Source organism: Heterodontus francisci, chromosome 2 (assembly GCF_036365525.1).
Source record: "Heterodontus francisci isolate sHetFra1 chromosome 2, sHetFra1.hap1, whole genome shotgun sequence".
Taxonomy (NCBI): Eukaryota; Metazoa; Chordata; class Chondrichthyes; order Heterodontiformes; family Heterodontidae; genus Heterodontus; species Heterodontus francisci.
Genome location: NC_090372.1, coordinates 83,252,802 through 83,272,286, shown reverse-complemented (window position 1 = coordinate 83,272,286; position 19,485 = coordinate 83,252,802). Strand labels below are relative to the sequence as shown.

The following is a 19,485-nucleotide window of genomic DNA, read 5'->3' as shown; positions in this document are numbered from 1 at the left end:
GATAAATATATATGAATTCAAAACAGATGATCAGACCATGGTTAATGATGCTATGGATTTTAAAAATCATAATTTGTAATTTAAAAGCATGTCTTAGTAGAACAGTGCTGCAGATCTTCTCACAAATTATCCAGAGTAGCACTGACAAAAGGCATCAGCATAAATTTCATATTTATAGCTTGTTTGATGGCTTTTTTTTAAATTAGTACTAAGCTACTGATCTCAGTCAAGTACTGCAATAAAGTACCAAGCAGATGCAGGACACTTCTTTGTAGAGGGGTAAAAATCAGATATTAACAAAAACTGTACAGAATTTTATATTTTAACTTGCTTAAGGGATCACTGAAATCTTAGAATAATGGACAAGAGAAGTAATGCCAGTGTGTAGGTGCCCATTACATTTGGATACTGTACCTTTTGAACAACTGCCTGTTCCGTTCCATGCTGAAGAGAAAACGCAAAGCTCTAAATGCATAGCACTGTAATGAAATAGTTATAGCAATGTATGTAAGTATATACATATTAATGAAATGAACAGACATATCATACATGTTGAAACACGTATAGAACAAATCTATAAGAGTATATAAAAAGCAGATTTTACTACAACAAGTCAAAAAGAGCCAATTACTTTATGAGACATTTAAATGACAAATCACAGCATTCTTCTCAGAAATTTCATACTAGTAATAATTGCACAACACCAAAAACATGACTACGCCTAATTTTTATTGAGAAATCCCTGGTCCCTGGAAGATGTTTTTACAATAGTACAAATGAGTTAAGCCACAGAAACTAACTTGCTGTCACTTTTTGCTGTAATCTGAGAAATTAATCTTATTTTCAGCCATTTAGGCAGACATACATCATCAGTTTGATCACACTGATTTAAACAAGGAGACTTAGAAACCTAATATAATTCATTGATCCATTTAGTAGTGGGTAAATGGAAAGAAAACACCAATTATTGATTGCATTCATATCTGCAACAATGCAAAACTGTGTCAATATCAAAACTAATTGTTTGAACAAAACAAATCACATTCACCCTCCTTTGGATGCTTTCACCAATAAACAAAAGCATAGTGCTTTAGAAAAAATAAAATTGGTGTTGTAACAAAATTACCTGCAATATATCTGCTTTTGGTGCATTCCTTTGTTTGCTTGGTAGAATTAACTTTCCGATTACATAAATGCCATTCCCCTGCATAAAGAATTTAAAGAACCACGACATCAACAATTTAGTTCGGAAGTTAAGCAATATATTCCTGAGATTCTAGTAAATGTTCAGGATAAACTTCCCCAATGGTAAAGATTTCAAGCTTGATTCCTTGTCAATTCTGCATCAGTTGATCTCCGCCAGGATGGCAATTGGGCTGCGACATTCACAATAACCTGAATAGTGAGGACAGGTTTTTCTACTTATGATCACTATAGAGTGGCTCTTGTTGGAAAGTACACATCTGAGACATTGGCTGAAAATGGAACCAAGCTCAGCTATGATATTCTCAGTCAAGTAATTTTTCAACAAAGGCTCACAGATGGCTTTTTTTCATTCATTCTTTGAATATGTATCCTCTATAGCCTAGTTTAATAGGGTTTTAGAAAATCCATGTGCTGATCATGCAAACTTCCTCATGTTGTTGTAAACTGCGAATAGTTCAGTGTCATATAAAGCCCCGTACCTATATCATTGCAGTTGTTCAATTTGATATTCAATCCACCTTATCAACTCCTCCCAAAAGCAATACTGTGCAGAGCCTCTGGGGATAGAAGGTTAAGATTGCAATGTGTGGAGGATGCATATCATTCAAATACGGAAGATAACTTTAAAAGAAAATCATTCTAATCCTCTACACATTACAGGGGCATACCGCAGTAGTACAGATTTGGGAGGGAGGGCCCGTCTTTAGGAGCTAAAACATCAGTTATCTAGACTAGGGGTGTCCAACCTTTTTTGCGTGAGGGGCCACATTACAAATTTTGTCCTACATAGGGGGCTGGTGAGCAAATTTAGGAAGGATAAAGGAATTTATTTTACTATTAATCAAAACAGAAAATGTGCATTTTTGTGAACAAACTTTAAATGAGAAGAATAAGTTATTAACTTACTTTCTCGTCACTATGTTGAACACTGATTTAGTGAGATACCTGGCATTGATTTTGCTTGCACAAGTAGTCAATGTCTGCCCGCACACTTGATGTAGTGATGCAGAGTATTCCAGCTAGATGTCCATCTATCAGGGGTGATCTTGATTGCTTTCTGACTCCACTCTATCTGTGTCTGTCCGTCTCTCTCTCCCTGGCAAGGATTTTAGGCAGGATCAGAGGCAGGGGGGGCATGGAGAATCGCAATAGGTGCCAGGGATTGGCAGGGCAGAGGGGCTGTCACCTCCCTGTCACCCAGCAATCTCCCCAGGGGCATTATAGGCCAATGACGCCTTCCCACCCAGAGACAAACGAGGGCCTTAAATGGCCTGTTAAGGGCCAATTCAGGGCTTCTTCCTGCCACCACTGGGATCGTACCAACAGCAGGGGGCACCTCCTCCGCACGGACACCTTGTAAAATGAGGCATCCTCCCTTCGGCCTTGGGGGTGGGGGTCTCTCCTTCGTGAGCAATTTGTGGCCTACGGAGGACCCCCACCCGGAGAACATTAGCCACCGCCCCCCCAAGGACCATCCTACCCCTGGACTGAACGACCAACCCTCATCCCCCCTCGCCGGGGCCTTCTGGACTGGTCTTTAAAGGAACAGGGATCTTGCCTCCTAAAATTTTGACACAAAAAGACCGGAGGATCGCACTGGGGGGAGGGGAGGTTGTGGGCGGGGAAGGCAGAGGCAGAGTTCCCCCTGTCTTTACAGCCTGGCACCGGGAGTCCCACCTACAGCACAAAATCCAGCCCCCTTGTCTCTTTCCCTGTGTCTGTCTCTCTTTCCCTGTGTCTGTCTCTCTCTCACTCCCTGTCTCTCTGTCCCTCTCCTTCTCTGTCTCTGCCTCCCTCTCTGTCTCTCTCTGTTTGAAAAGAAGTTACGCTTCTTTTGAAGATAACTATCCCGAATCTCGACTCATAAAGAATGACCAACCTATTCCTGCGACAGTAAGTGCCTTTGACTTGGTATTTATTTATTTTTTTAAATTTGAACCATTAACAGGAAGGGCCGGGCCCGGAAGACGTGGTGCTCTCTGGGAGTTGTAGTCCTGGATTACAGTTCCATTCATAAGGACCAGGGAGCAGGGGGACTACATTTCCCGTCAGGCGCTCACTCACCGAAAACAGCAACTGCATCCCCCAAACGTGTTGCAGCCTTTGTATGGACAGATCACCTCTGTCCGCCCTGTGAGGATGCAGCAACACTTCCTGCCAAATCCAGGAACTCATCACAACACCTCCAGAAACACTCCCGAGTACTTTCAGAGTCTTTGCAATAGCACATGTTTGTCTGCTCTGAGGCTGCAGTTTTTTCTACAGCAAGAGGCAGATTTCAATGTGGACATCCTTACTGAAGCACAAACATCTCACGCACTGTTCCTTGCTGACGTTCAAGTAGGCGAGTTGCTCCCTGAACACCCTGGGGGGATATATAGTCTCCTGCTGACAGCCCTTCTCTCCTTCCTCCTCCTCCCTCTCCCAGCAGCTTGTCCTGCTCTATTTGGCCTCTATTCCTTCCCCAAGTCATGCTTTATTCTGAAGGGAATGGCTACTATTGCACCATGTCTGGCAGCAACTGGTTTGTGCAAAAACCTCAAAATTAGCATAAAGTCCTTCAGCATCTGCCACCAGTAGATTTTTACAACTGCACTAACTATAGAACTACCAAACACTTGTGGAATCATAGCAACAGGCAGAAGAAATCAAACAGCAACTAACCTGTATGTAACTGATGATTCCTTTAAATACTGCTGGTGACAGTCCTTCCTGATGCTGTTCATCTGTGCAAGGTTAAAGGAGGGCATTGGCTGGAGCATTGAGCTCCAAAAGGGCACCACTGGCGTCAAATCAATTGCATGCTAATTGATGTCATAATCTGCCTGGTCTGCATACGTTCACATTCCATGTACAAGTGCCTGCACAGTATGGATCCACAGCAATTTTCCACACAAGTGGGTGTGTACGCCACAGATGCCAATTTGGAGTTCTAAATGCACTCATAGCACTGAAAAACAGACACTAAGGAGCCCAATTTGTCATCCTTACTTTTCAGAGTCTATACTCAAAAGTTTTATTCACAAGTCCATTAATCATGCTGGTGTTTTCTCTGCACCTTTTTCAGATCAATGTAGTGAAGGTTCTGGACTCACTAATCTGAGAAATTCCTAAATATTTGTGCCATGAGTTCTGCAAGCACATCACTGAGTTTGCAAAGCAACCTAAGGTGCATCTCGTCCAGCTCAAATAGTTTACTCACTGATCATATTCAAGTATCCAACCACCTACTCTGTAGTAATGCTAATTCTATTACACCATTGATTATTATTATCTTGTACAGCCATTTTGTTACAGTCTATTTGCTTGTCCCATTGTAAATATGGAACTAAAAAACTCATTCAATTTTTCAGCCATGTCCACATCTTCATTAATCTTAACACATTTTAAGAAGCCAGCAGTCCTGTACTCTTGATTTTTTTCTTTTCTCCTTTTACTCCCACACAGTTCATTAAGATTTGCTTTGATTAAAACCAACATTCCTTCTAGAAAATAGTAACTGAACTTATTTTTGAGCATACTAACCTGTACAACCTGTTGAGCGTTTGTGTCATTAAGCACCAGCTCAGTAATAGCAGCACAACATGCTGAAATGACAAAAATAGTTAATAAGGAACTGATATTAGATAAAGGATAACACAGTTTTTACACATCAAGTGGTTCAAGTAACATCAGCTCAACAAAGAATGTTTTATATCTTTGGAAGACATTTCAAACTGTTCCTTATTCTTTATAATTTAACAAACCTAGCATTACTTACTATGGTTTACCATTTTAGAGATTTGTTTCATTTTTGGTTACAGGGGGTGCCATGGTGCACAATAATGGATGGCTTGACTCCCACAGTTAAACCATGTGGCATACACCTGACTAGTATTGTTAAACAAAGTTTACAAAAAAAAAGTAGAAATAATTAAATTGTGTCATCATCAGAGTTAACAGGGCAGAAATTACTTCACGTAGCTCACATGGCTTATTTCAATTATACCAATAAAGAACGTCATGCAAACCAAGCAGGTAACAATCGGCAGTGCTTCATGCTTCCGGGGATTGGCATAACTCTAGCGACACTACAGGAACAAATTTCTCCTCCAATCTCTTTACACAGAAATTTTAGTGAGATTTTTCTGGGTGAATGGGTGATTGATATTTCATTGATCCTATGCAAAAAGGCACACAAAGTTCAATGGACTATTGAGTTGTGTGGTGCACCAACTCAAGTTCCATGTTTGAATACATTCCTCAGTTAATTTCAGTAATGCAAAAGACGGAATACTACCAATTTCATAATATTGATGCTTGTATTAAAAACAAAGAAACTCACCAAATCTATCCAATCCATTAAAAAGTCCTTCCTTAATCATATTACTTATCAAAGCATACGTCAACAATTAATCTATATGCTGGGCCTTTAGTGCAATGGAAAATACCTTCTTGCAAGGATAGTGTATTTTCTTGAATTTCCTGAGTACTCAGTTTCTCAGACAGCTGAAGTTGTCGAATTCTCCCTGAAGCATTAGCACTAGACAAACTTCCAATTGAAGAACGATCTGATACAAAATTTCTATCTCTAAGAAAATACACAAAAAATGAACAGTTTCCTAAAAAGAAACAAATACATACATGTGCACATGTCCAGTATGAAGCAGCTCCAGTACAATTTGACAGATATGGGTGCTCAATCTATCTGAAACATTGGGTAGATGCTAGATATCTTACCCCGTATTCCCGCATTAACCTTCCATTACCAAATAGTACTTTCTCTATTGTGATAGAAACTGAACATAATCAGCTCACTGTGGAAAGACTGAAATTATATGATTTAACAAAGCAAATGATAAGAATGTAAGAAATAGGAGCAGGAGTAGACCAGATGGCCCATTGAGCCCGCTCCGCTATTCAATATGATCATGGCTGATCTTGGGCTTCAACTCCTCTTTCCCGACCGCACCCCATATCCCTCGATTCCGATAGACCAAAACAGTTTTTCTCAGCCTTAAATATGTTCAATGAGGGAGAATCCACAATTCTCTGGGTAGAGAATTCCAAAAATTCACAACCCTTTGAGTGAAGAAATCTCTCCTCATCTCAGACCTAAATGAGTTGTCCCTTATCCTGAAACTGTGCCCCCATGTTCTAGATTCCCCAGCCAGGGGCAACAATGGCCGGAATTTTATGTGACCTGGCAGGGCCGTGGTTCGGGAAGCGGATGCGGGTGCTGAAGGCACTCCTGCTCCGTGCTCAACTGCTTCCGCGATCAAACGCTAGTTAATCAATTAACGTCTCGCTGACAGACTTTTGAACAGAAAATGAGCACACAGGCGGGAAGCTCAGCATTGGCAGGAGCGGGGCAAGATCCAGAAGAAGGTGCTGACAGCCATTTTAAAGGGCTGTCAGCACCTTTAGTGGCACTGGGAATGCTGCATGCTTCTCAGAGGATGGTGGGAGGAGCAGGGAGATATTGCTGACACATATAGCAGGCTGAGGGGAACAGAAGCTGTCCACTGACTGAATGGGATGACCCACCGGACCTTGTCGGAAACCAGCCTGAGACTTTGGAGGGCCAGAACCCGCTTGCAGCATTGGCAGAGAAAACCAACTGGGTGGCCCCACGATTCACCGATGACTCCCTGCATGTCCTCCTCCAGGCGGCTCAGGCAAGGCAGGAGGTCCTCTTCCCACCAGACAGAAGGAGGAGGCATCCCAGATCACCAGGAAGGCCTGGATGGAGGTTGCGGAGGAGGTCAGCAGCTATGGGGTTGTGAGGAGGACATGGATCCAGTGCCGCAAGCAGGTCAATAACCTTCTCCGCTCTGCAAGGGTGAGTAGCATGTCTCAGTCCTCGTTGCTTTGTACTCAGATGGGTGGGTAACCAGGTGTTAATGCTGCAAAGTGGAAGACCTCCATCTGGAGTGAATGGCTGCAGTCCTGTCATGGGGCATATGCTGGGCACATCTGACCCACACAAGGGACCAGAAGTTTGCCAACCTTACACTTGAATGGCAATGGACCCAGAGGCAGCATGCAGCAAGAGGGATGAGCAGTGCTCCTTCAAGTGAAGTAACTAAAATGATTGTTATGTGTCTACACAGGAGAAGAGGGCCCAGAATGCCTGTGAGAGGAGACAGACTGGTTGCGGAGTTCCAATCCTGCCATTCTCACTGCTGTGGAGGAGTAGGCATTGCTACTTGCTGGAGAGGATGGAGGCCGGTCAGTTGCTGATGGTGAGGCCAAAGCACCTGGCCAGGAGGGTGAGTTCCCCAGAGAGCAGACACAAGGTGGGGGTGGAAGGGTTCAAACAATGAAGGTTGTTCACATGTTAAAACCCACAGACATGTGGCCACACTGCAGTCTATGACATGTCCTTCAGTCCAGAGTGTCACTCAGACCTGATCATTCTGTCTTCTACTGCAGGTGAATCACAGCTGCTGCCAGGCGATGTATCCAGCAACATCCGACCACCTCTGAGGAGGAGCAGGGGACCTCAGAGGGTGCAGCGACACATCCTTTCCCCACACCAAGCACCAGCTCAGATACAGTCACCTCGATTGGGCTAATAGCGCATTCAGATTTGTGGTCACAACCTGGTTCTAGCACTGCACAAGTGCCAGACCAGCTGTCAGGGGCAGTTACGGCCGATATCACTGACACTCGGAGGACTGTGGGAGGCCAGGCCAGTGCTGAGCCCTATACTGATGTTGAGCCTCTGGGGTCATCTATTTGGCAGCAGATGCTGTATATGCAGTGTCAAGTGCGTGAATATCTGGCAGAGTTACCAGAGACTATGCGTGCTCTGGCTCGGACTTTGGAGGCATCCTTCCAGGCCATAGGTTCTGCACAGTCCCTGTCATTTGAGTTTCCACAATTCACAGATTGGCGACTGCTGTGGACAGCCAGCTCCAGCAGACCACCCAATACCTGCTGGAGATGCGCAGAGACTTGCACATCATCACACTGTCAGTGAGCTCCATGTATCAGTGGCAATACGAGAGAGGGACGAAGCACCTGGGGTTTCCTCCAGGTGCTCATCCCTCTCAGGTCAGCAGGGTGGCCCAAATGAACCACGTGATGGCACAGGAGCAACAGCAATCTGCATTTGGAGGCTTCTCTCAGGGCGCTTCTGATGTGTAAAGCAGCTCCTTGGCTGCTCTGCCAGTGACACTAGCACCTCAGAACGCCAGGATGATAGAGGCTGGTTCTGAAACTGTTCAGGGTCACCTCAACATTTTTTTTTATTCATTCATGCGATGTAGGCATCGCTGGCTAGGCCAGCATTTATTGCCCATCCCTAATTGCTCTCAAGAAGGTGGTGGTGAGCTGCCTTCTTGAACTGCTGCAGTCCATGTGGGGTAGGTACACCCAAAGTGCTGTTAGGAAGGGAGTTCCAGGATTTTGACCCGCGACAGTGAAGGAACAGCAATATAGTTCCAAGTCAGGATGGTGTGTGGCTTGGAGGGGAACTTGCAGATAGATGGTGGTGTTCCCATGCATCTGCTGCCCTTGTCCTTCTAGGTGGTAGAGGTCATGGGTTTGGAAGGTGCTGTCAAAGGAGCCTTGGTGCATTGCTGCAGTGCATCTTGTAGATGGTACACACTTGACAACCATCTTCCTTGGTGCTACATATGACTCCAACCAGCGGAGAGTTTTCCCCCTGATTCCCATTGACTCCAGTTTTGCTAGGGCTCCTTGATGCCATACTCGGTCAAATGCTGCCTTGATGTCAAAGGCAATCACTCTCACTTCACCTCTTGAATTCAGCTCTTTTGTCCATGTTTGAACCAAGGCTGTAATGAGGTCAGGAGCTGAGTGGCCCTGGCGGAACCCAAACTGAGTGTCACTGAGCAGGTTATTGCTAAGCAAGTGACGCTTGACAGCACGGTCGATGACTTCCATCACTTTACTGATGATCGAGAGTAGACTGATGGGGCAGTAATTGGCTGGGTTGGACTTGTCTTGCTTTTTGTGTACAGGACCAACCTGGGCAAATTTACACGTTGCCATTAGATGCCAGTGTTGTAGCTGTACTGGAACAGCTTGGTTATGCAAGTTCTGGAGCACAGGTCTTCAGTCCTCTTTCCGGAATGTTGTCAGGGCCCATAGCCTTTGCAGTATCCAGTGCCTTCAGTCGTTTCTTGATATCGCGCAGAGTGAATCGAATTGGCTGAAGACTGGCATCTGTGATACTGGGGACCTCAGGAGGAGGCCGAGATGGATCATCCACTCGGCACTTCTGGCTGAAGATTGTTGCAAATGCATCAGCCTTACGTTTTGCTGAAGTGCTCAGCTTCCCCATCATTGAGGATGGGGATATTTGTGGAGCCACCTCCTCCAGTTAGTTATTTAATTGTCCAACACCATTCGTGACTGGATGTGGCAAACTGCAGAGCTTAGATCTGATCTGTTGGTTATGGGATTGCTTATGCTGCTTGGCATGCAAGCAGTCCTGGGTTGTCGCTTCACCAGGTTGACACCTCATTTTGAGGTATGACTGGTGCTGCTCCTGGCATGTCCTCCTGCACTCTTCCTGCCAGGGCCCTCACGGCCTTGGGCAGCCAGAGGACGCCTACCAAGGTGATCCCAAGCCATGGGGCAACCTGATCAGCCACCTGCCTCTGCCATGGCTGGGGGCAGAGGGCAATCAACACGCATGAGCACTCGGAAACAATTTAAGAAATCACTGTAACTGCAGTTAGGTTTCACTGGTGTGATTTTGATTCATGTTAATTTTTGTGCAACTTTCCACAAACTTTATTAAAGTTCTCCTTTGGCTTAATTATGTCTCAAATAACTGATGATGTATGAGTTCAAGACTTGGGGGAGGGCCATGGTGTGTTAAGAGGGAAAGGTGGACCATAACAGCCCTTGCAGGTGAGTGCTTTTGGGGTTCCAGCAGATGTGAATGCCTGAATTTAGATTGACATGTCCATCGCTGACAGACTGCATGGGTCATGAACCTCAGATCAGGAGAAACGTCTGAGTATTGGAGCCTCCCGAGCATCCCTTGCACCCAACTCCTGAAAACCTCCAACTGCTTCCCCCGGACGTTCAGTTGGCTGCACCCCCTCCTCAAACCCTTCACCTTCCTCATCTGAGGACGCCTTGTGCTGAACAGTTTCCTCGGCATCTAGGGCCTCGCCCCTCTGCAGCGCCAGTTTATGTAAGGTGTAGCAGACAACTACAATGCGAGATACCCTTGCTGGTGAATACTGCAGGGCACCACCTGAGCGGTCCAGGCACCTAAACCTCATCTTCAGAAGACTTATGGTCTACTCAATGGTGTCTCTGGTGGTCACGTGGCTCGCATTGTACTGTTCCTCTGCCTCATTCCGTGGGTTCTTCACAGATGTCATCAGCCATGTCTTCAGTGGGTAACCAGTCGCCAAGTATCCAGCCTTGCAGACACTCAGAGGGGTTGAAAAGTGCTGGCATCTGGTAGTTCCAGAGAATGATTGCATCATGCCTGCTTCCTGGATAATGAGCACACACCTGCAATATACTTTAATGGTGGCCACAGACAAGTTGCACATTCATCAAATGAAATCCCTTGCGATTAATGAAGGCCCCTGGCTGACCTGCAGAAGCTCTGATGGCCACATTTGAACAGTCAATCATGCCTTGGACCATGGGGAACCCAGTGATGCCCGAATCAGACTTGAACTTGATAAACTGGTTGGCCCGCCTGAATATGGCATCAGTTACCACCCTTATGTAGTGCTGTGCAGATGATTGTGAGATTCCGCACATGTCTCCCGTAGAAGCCTGGAATGAGCCTGATGCATAGAAGTTCAGAGTGACTGTGACCTTTAGAGCCACCAGAATTGGATGGCCACCCATGCAGTTGGAGCTGACATCTGCTGCCATCATCTCACACATATGTCACAGTCTCTCGGGACAGGCGCAGTCTTCTAAGGCACTGGCGCTCTGATATCTGCAGGGTGCTCAACCGCTGCCGGTACACCCTGCCTACTGGGTAGACTCATCTCCTCAAAAATCTTTACTGCCGGTGAGCTCTTTGGCCATCTGCTCCACCCCCATTACCAAGCTGCAGCTGGCCAGCAAGTCGCTGATTTCCTTGGCCACTTGTCCCCCGGCCCTCCTTGTGCCATTCTCTTTTTCACTGGAGGACCCTCCTCCAGAGGGGACAATGCCCATGGAAGTAGCATCCCAAAGATGCGTTGGTGACAGCTTTTTGCTGCCTGCTGCAAGGACAGGTATTCGCAACCCCCCTCCCTACCCGGGATAATTTACAGATGCTGTGGCCCTACCAGGAGTATTACTCACTCAGGTGAGCCCTGGTGAGCCAGCAATATCAGCCCCGATCTTGGTATTTGCTGATAAATACAACACACAAAACAGAAAATTCAAGTACTTCCAACCCCTTCAGTGAGAGGACGGTTATCGCTCATTTAAAACTGCCGGGTCTACGATCCCCTCCCCCAGTGTGACCTGTGCGCAGAACATAAAATGGAATGGGCGATGTAAAATCGCTGTCAATTGGCTTTTTAATCGGGTCAATTGGCCATCAATTGCCTTAAATCGGACGGCGAGCGGCGTCCCATCTCGCCTGCCATCCGACGAGCGTAAAATGGGGTTTCGGCGTCATGACATCGGGGACCCATCCCAACGTCATCGCCCACCATTTTTCGCTGCAGCCGTCTCCGAGGATGCCTGATTTGGGAAGGTAAAATCCCGGCCAATGTCTCAGTATCTACCCTGTTAAGCCCCTTCAATATCATGAATGCTTCAATGAGATCACCTCTCATTCTTCTAAACTCCAGAGAATATCGAACCAATTTACTCAGCCTCTCGTCATAGGACAACTCTCTAATCGCAGGAACCAATCTAGTGAACCTTCACTGTACTGCCTCCAATGCAAGTACATCCTTCCTTAATTATGCAAACCATAATTGGACACAATATTCCAGGTGTAGTCTCACCAAAGCCCCAGACATTGTTCTTGCATTCCAATTCGCTTGTAATAAATTGCTTGCTGTACCTATATGCTAACTTTTTGTGTTCCTTCTATGAGTACACCTGTCTCGCTGAACATCAACATTTACAAGTTTCATGCCTTTTAAAAAATATTCTGCTTTCCTACTCTTACAACCAAAGTGTAAGACCTCACACATCCCAACATTATACTCCATCTGCCACCTTGTTGCCCACTCACCTAACTTCTCTATATCTCTTTGCAACCGCTTTGTGTCCTCCTCACAGGTTTCATTCATCAGAAAACATAGATACATTACTCTCTGTCTCTTCATCTAAGTCATTAATATAGATTGTAAATAGCTGAGGCCCCAGCACTGATCCTTGTGGCACTCCACTAGTCATAGCCTGCCAACTTGAAAATGCCCCATTTATCCCTACTCTCTACTTCCTTTCCATTAACCAATCCTCTACCCATGCTAATACATCATCCCCAACTCCATGAGCCCTTATCTTGTGTGTTAACCTTTTGTGTGGCATCTTATCGAACACGTTTGGAAATCCAAGTATAGTACATTTACTGGTTCCCCTTTATCGACCTGACTAGTTACATCCTCAAAAAACTCCAATAAATTTATCAAACAGATTTCCCTTTCGTAAAACCATGTTGACTTGTTCTAATTATACTCTGCTTTTCTAAGTTCATTGTGAAAACTTCCTTAATAATAGATTCCAGTACTTTCCCGACGACTGATGTCAGGCTAACTGGCCTGTGATTCCATGTTTTCTCACTCCCTCCTTTCTTGAATAGTGGTGTTACATTTGCTAACTTCCAATTTGCTGGGAACATTCCAGAATCGAGGCAATTTTGAAAAATCATAGCACATCCACTATTTCTGCAGCTATCTCTTTTAGAACCCTAGGGTGTAGGCCATCAGGTCCTGGGGATTGTCGGATTTTAGTCCCTTGAGTTTCATAGAATCATAGCAATTTTATGGCACAGAAAGAGGGCACTTGGCCCAGCGTATCTGTGCCAGCTGAAAAAGGGCCGTCCAGCCTAATCCCACCTTCCAGCATTTGGTCCGTAGCCCTTCAGGTTACAGCACTTCAGGTGCACATCTAGGCACTTTTTAAATGAGTTGAGGGTTTCTGCTTCTACCACCCTTTCAAGGAGGGAGTTCCAGATTCCCATCACCCTCTGGGTGACAAAAGTTCTCCTCATCTCCACTCTAATCCTTCTAGCAATCACTTTAAATCTATGCCTCCTAGTCACTGACCTCTCTGCTAAGGTGAATAGGCCCTTCCCATTCACTCTATCCAGGCCCCTCAAAATTTTGCACATCTCAATCAAATCTCCCCTCAGCCTCCTCTGTTCCAAGGAGAATAATCCCAGCCTATCCAATCTTTCCTCAGAGCTACAATTTTCCAGTCCTGGCAACATCCTCATAAATCTCCTCTGTACCCTCTCTAGTGCAATTCCATCCTTTCTGTAATGAGGTGGCCAGAACTGCACACAGTTCTCAAGTTGTGGCCTGACTAATGTTTTATAGTTCCAGCATAACCTTCCTACTCTTATATTCTATACCTCAGCTAATAAATGATTGCTTAATCACCTTAGGAGCTGTCCTGCTATCTTCAGGGATCTGTGGACATACACTCCAAGGTTCCTCACTTCCTCTACACCTCTCAGTATTCTCTCATTTATTGTGTATTCCTTTGTTTTGTTTGACCTCCCCAAATGCATCATCTCACACTTCTTTGGATTAAATTCCATTGCCCACCTGACCAGTCTACAGCTATCCTCCTCGCTATCAACCACGCGGCCAATTTTTGTGTCGTCTGCAAACTTCTTGATCATTCCCCCTACATTTACATCCAAATCGTTAATATATACCACAAAAAACAGGGGACCTAGTACTAAGCCCTGCGGAACCCCACTGAAACAGCCCACCAGTCGCAGAAACACCCGTCAACAATTACCCTTTGTTTCCTGCCACCGAGCCAATTTTGTATCCAGCTTACTACATTCCCCTGGATCCCATGGGCTTTTACTTTTTTAACCAGTTTGCCATGCGGGGCCTTGTCAAAAGCCTTGCTAAAATCCATGTAGACTACATCAAGTGCACCACCCTCATCAATTCTCTTTGTGACTTCCTCAAAAAATTCAATCAAGTTAGTCAGACACAACCTTCCCTTAACAAATCCATGCTGCCTATCCTTGATTAATCCATGCCTTTCTAAGTGACAATTTATCCTGTTTCCAATAATTTGCCCACTACCGAGGTTAGACTGACTGACCTGTAATTATTTGGTCTATCCCTCGCTCTCTTTTTCAACAAAGGTACAACATTAGCAGACCTCCAATCCGCTGGCACCACAACTGTATCCAGTGAGGATTGGAAAATGATGGTCAGACCTTCTGCTATTTCCTCCCTGGCTTCTTTTAACAGCCTGGGGTATATTTCATCCACTTTCAAGGATGCTAATCCCCTTAATACTTCCTTTCTCCAGTACTTTTTATCTGCTGATATTAATTACCTTAATTTCCTCATTCTTATTAGCCCTTAGGTTACCCTCTGTTTCTGGTAAGTGACTTGTGTCTTCTACTGTGAAGACAGACACAAAATATTTGTTCACTGTCTCTGCCATTTCTTCATTCTCCATGACAATTTCTCCTCCCTCTGCTTCTAAGGACCAACGTTTGCTTTTGCACCTCCCTTCCTTTTTATGCACTTGTAAAAGCTCTTACAATCTGTTTTTATATTCCTTGCTAATTTACTCTCATAATCTATTTTTCCCTTTTTAATCAACATTTTGGTGGTCCTTTGCTGGTTTCTAAAACATTACCAATCCTCAGACTTGCTACTATTCTTTGCAACATTATAAGCCTTTTATTTTAATCTAATACTATTCTTAACCTCCTTCGTAAGCCACGGACAGATCTTTCTCGCTGAGTTTTTGTTTCTCAATGGAATGTATTTTTGTTGAACATTTTGAATTGTTTCTTTAAATGTTTCCCACTGTTTATTTACCGCCATACCTTTTAGTCTATTTACCCAATCAACTTTAGCCAGTTCTCTTCTCATACCTACGTAATTGGCTTTGATACACAAAAATTACACACTAACCTTTTTTTTTAGAATTAGAATTAGAATATTACAGCGCAGTACAGGCCCTTCGGCCCTCGATGTTGCGCCGACCTGTGAAACCATCTGACCTACACTATTCCATTTTCATCCATATGTCTATCCAATGACCACTTAAATGCCCTTAAAGTTGGCGAGTCTACTACTGTTGCAGGCAGGGCGTTCCACGCCCCTACTACTCTCTGCGTAAAGAAACTACCTCTGACATCTGTCCTATATCTTTCACCCCTCAACTTAAAGCTATGTCCCCTCGTGTTTGCCATCATCATCCGAGGAAAAAGACTCTCACTATCCACCCTATCTAACCCTCTGATTATCTTGTATGTCTCTATTAAGTCACCTCTCCTCCTCCTTCTCTCTAACGAAAACAACCCCAAGTCCCTCAGCCTTTCCTCGTAAGACCTTCCCTCCATACCAGGCAACATCCTAGTAAATCTCCTCTGCACCCTTTCCAAAGCTTCCACATCCTTCCTATAATGCGGTGACCAGAACTGCACGCAATACTCAAGGTGCGGCCTCACCAGAGTTTTGTACAGCTGCATCATGACCTCGTGGCTCCGAAACTCGATCCCCCTACTAATAAAAGCTAACACACCATATGCCTTCTTAACAGCCCTATTAACCTGGGTAGCAACTTTCAGGGATTTATGTACCTGGACACCAAGATCTCTCTGCTCATCTACACTACCAAGAATCTTCCCATTAGCCCAGTACTCTGCATTGCTGTTACTCCTTCCAAAGTGAATCACCTCACACTTCTCCGCATTAAACTCCATTTGCCATCTCTCAGCCCAGCTCTGCAGCCTATCTATGTCCCTCTGTACCCTACAACACCCTTCGACACTATCCACAACTCCACCGACCTTCGTGTCATCCGCAAATTTACTAACCCACCCTTCTACACCCTCATCCAGGTCATTTATAAAAATGACAAACAGCAGTGGTCCCAAAACAGAACCTTGCGGTACACCACTAGTAACTAAACTCCAGGATGAACATTTGCCATCAACCACCACCCTCTGTCTTCTTTCAGCTAGCCAATTTCTGATCCAAAGCTCTAAATCACCTTCAACCCCATACTTCCGTATTTTCTGCAATAGCCTACCATGGGGAACCTTATCAAACGCCTTACTGAAATCCATATACACCACATCCATGGCTTTACCCTCATCCACCTGTTTGGTCACCTTCTCGAAAAACTCAATAAAGTTTGTGAGGCACGACCTACCTTTCACAAAACCGTGCTGACTATCGCAAATGAACTTATTCTTTTCAAGATGATTATAAATCCTATCTCTTATAACCTTTTCCAACATTTTACCCACAACCGAAGTAAGGCTCACAGGTCTATAATTACCAGGGCTGTCTCTACTCTCCTTCTTGAACAAGGGGACAACATTTGCTATCCTCCAGTCTTCCGGCACTACTCCTGTCGACAATGACGACATAAAGATCAACAACAACGGCTCTGCAATCTCCTCCCTGGCTTCCCAGAGAATCCTAGGATAAATCCCATCTGGCCCAGGGGACTTATCTATTTTCACACTTTCCAAAATTGCTAACACCTCCTCCTTGTGAATCTCAATCCCATCTAGCCTAGTAGGCTGTATCTCAGTAATCTCCTCGGCAACATTTTCTTTCTCTACTGTAAATACTGACGAAAAATATTCATTTAACGCTTCCCCTATCTCCTCTGATTCCACACACAACTTCCCACTACTATCCTTGATTGGCCCTAATCTATCTCTAGTCATTCTTTTATTCCTGATATACCTATAGAAAGCCTTAGGGTTTTCTTTGATCCTATCCGCCAATGACTTCTCGTGTCCTCTCCTTGCTCTTCTTAGCCCTCCCTTTAGATCCTTCCTGGCTAGCTTGTAACTCTCAAGCGCCCTAACTGAGCCTTCACGTCTCATCCTAACATAAGCCGCCTTCTTCCTCTTGACAAGCGCTTCAACTTCTTTAGTAAACCACGGCTCCCTTGCTCGACAACTTCCTCCCTGCCTGACAGGTACATACTTATCAAGGGCACGCATTAGCTACTCCTTGAATAAGCTCCACATTTCGTTTGTGCCCATCCCCTGCAGTTTCCTTCCCCATCCTACACATCCTAAATCTTGCCTAATCGCGTCATAATTTCCTTTCCCCCAGCTATAATTCTTGCCCTGCGGTATATACCTGTCCCTGCCCATCGCTAAGGTAAACCTAACCGAATTGTGATCACTATCGCCGAAGTGCTCACCTACATCTAAATCGAACACCTGGCCGGGTTCATTACCAAGTACCAAATCCAATGTGGCATCGCCCCTGGTTGGCCTGTCAACATACTGTGTCAGAAAACCCTCCTGCACACACTGGACAAAAACAGACCCATCTAAAGTACTCGAACTATAGTATTTCCAGTCAATATTTGGAAAGTTAAAGTCCCCCATAACCACTACCCTGTTACTCTCGCTCCTGTCGAGAATCATCTTCGCTATCCTTTCCTCTACATCTCTGGAACTATTCGGAGGTCTATAGAAAACTCCCAACAGGGTGACCTCTCCTCTCCTGTTTCTAACCTCGGCCCATACTACCTCAGTAGACGAGTCCTCAAACGTCCTTTCTGCCGCTGTAATACTTTCCTTGATTAACAATGCCACACCCCCCCCCCTCTTTTACCCTCTTCTCTGTTCTTTCTGAAACATCTAAATCCCGGAACCTGCAACATCCATTCCTGCCCCTGCTCTACCCATGTCTCCGAAATGGCCACAACATCAGGATCCCAGGTACCAACCCATGCTGCAAGCTCACCCACCTTATTCCGGATGCTCCTGGCGTTGAAGTAGACACACTTTAAATCAAGTTCTTGCTTGCCAGTGCCCTCTTGCGTCCCTGTAACCTTATCCCCTACCTCACTACTCTCAACAGCCTGTACACTGGAACTACAATTTAGGTTCCCATTCCCCTGCTGATTTAGTTTAAACCCCCCCGAAGAGCACTAACAAATCTCCCCCCCAGGATATTGGTACCCCTCTGGTTCAGATGAAGACCATCCTGTTTGTAGAGGTCCCACCTACCCCAGAAAGAGCCCCAATTATCCAGGAAACCAAAACCCTCCCTCCTACACCATCCCTGCAGCCACGTGTTCAACTCCTCTCTCTCCCTATTCCTCTCTTCGCTAGCACGTGGCACGGGCAACAACCCAGAGATAACAACTCTGGTTGTTCTCGCTCTAAGCTTCCACCCTAGCTCATACAACATTCACTAGCTCCAAATTTGTTTACTTTTGTAAACTTTTGATGCATACACCAACTATTCGACTTAAAAGATAAAGCATATTCAACTGTACAACAAAATCAAAATGTTTTTTTTAAATGATGTTGGATCATGTTACTGAAAAGAGATTCTATACAAAATACCTCATAGGGTTTCTTCAATGAGCAATTTGACAGTACAAAATAAAACCACAAGAACTAAGAGATATTACTCAGTGTATAGAGTACATAACTTTACAAGGTTAAGGAAAATGTAAAAATTAAGTTGGAATTTCTCCATTAGCAAGGACAGAGTGCCTATTTCTACATACATGCATATAACCCTCAATTTATTTATTTTATGCAAGTATCTTCCTAAATTATGCTTTCAGTTCACATTAGCCAGATAGCTAATATGGAAGGTTAAAATTAAATAGTCCTTTACTATTTTTAATATTTTCTTTTAAGCTCACCCTTGTAGAATGTGGAGGAGCTGTTGGATGCCCCCCCACAAGCGAATCTCAGTGCTGGAATCTGGATCCTCACAGAGCTGAACTAGGATCCAAACAACACTCCATAGCAATTTGAGGTGGTCAGAATGCAGCAAACTAAGCATAATGGGAATCCCTTCATAGATTTTCACCTGTTCTCTCACTTGAGCGTCTGCACAGAGTAGACGAAGCAGCTCGGCAGTCATTCTGTAAACATCATGAGCATTGAGGAAACCAATCATAAACAGCGTTTTGCTTCTAACAAAGGGACAGCAACAAAGCTGTCCACCTTTTTCCTACATAGCTGAGATCATCACAAATTAAGTGTTACTGTAATCACTGACAACTCACTACTAGTCAAAGAAGTCCCTTTTTTTCTATCAAATCACCACAGAGTACAATCTTTGTAGACAGGAGAAAGATTTTGGAGATCAAGGTGCATTTCCTCCCCTTTCTCACTTGTTACAATTTCCAATT

The 19,485-nt window shown here is 44.6% G+C and overlaps 1 protein-coding gene across 6 annotated transcripts in view; it reads right to left on the bottom strand.

The window, feature by feature from the left end:
• nek10 (NIMA-related kinase 10) overlaps positions 1 to 19,485 on the bottom strand; it is a 485,577-nt gene that overhangs the window by 287,140 nt on the left and 178,952 nt on the right. For 5 of the 6 annotated variants that reach the window (XM_068059792.1, XM_068059804.1, XM_068059805.1 and 2 more), the window contains 5 exons: positions 18,991 to 19,215; positions 5,637 to 5,776; positions 4,732 to 4,793; positions 1,127 to 1,204; positions 415 to 479 (listed from right to left, as the gene is read on the bottom strand). In XM_068059792.1, coding sequence (XP_067915893.1) covers positions 415 to 479; positions 1,127 to 1,204; positions 4,732 to 4,793; positions 5,637 to 5,776; positions 18,991 to 19,215 — 570 coding nt within the window. The remainder of the gene's footprint in view (positions 1 to 414; positions 480 to 1,126; positions 1,205 to 4,731; positions 4,794 to 5,636; positions 5,777 to 18,990; positions 19,216 to 19,485) is intronic. The other variant, XM_068059810.1, reaches the window with a different exon arrangement.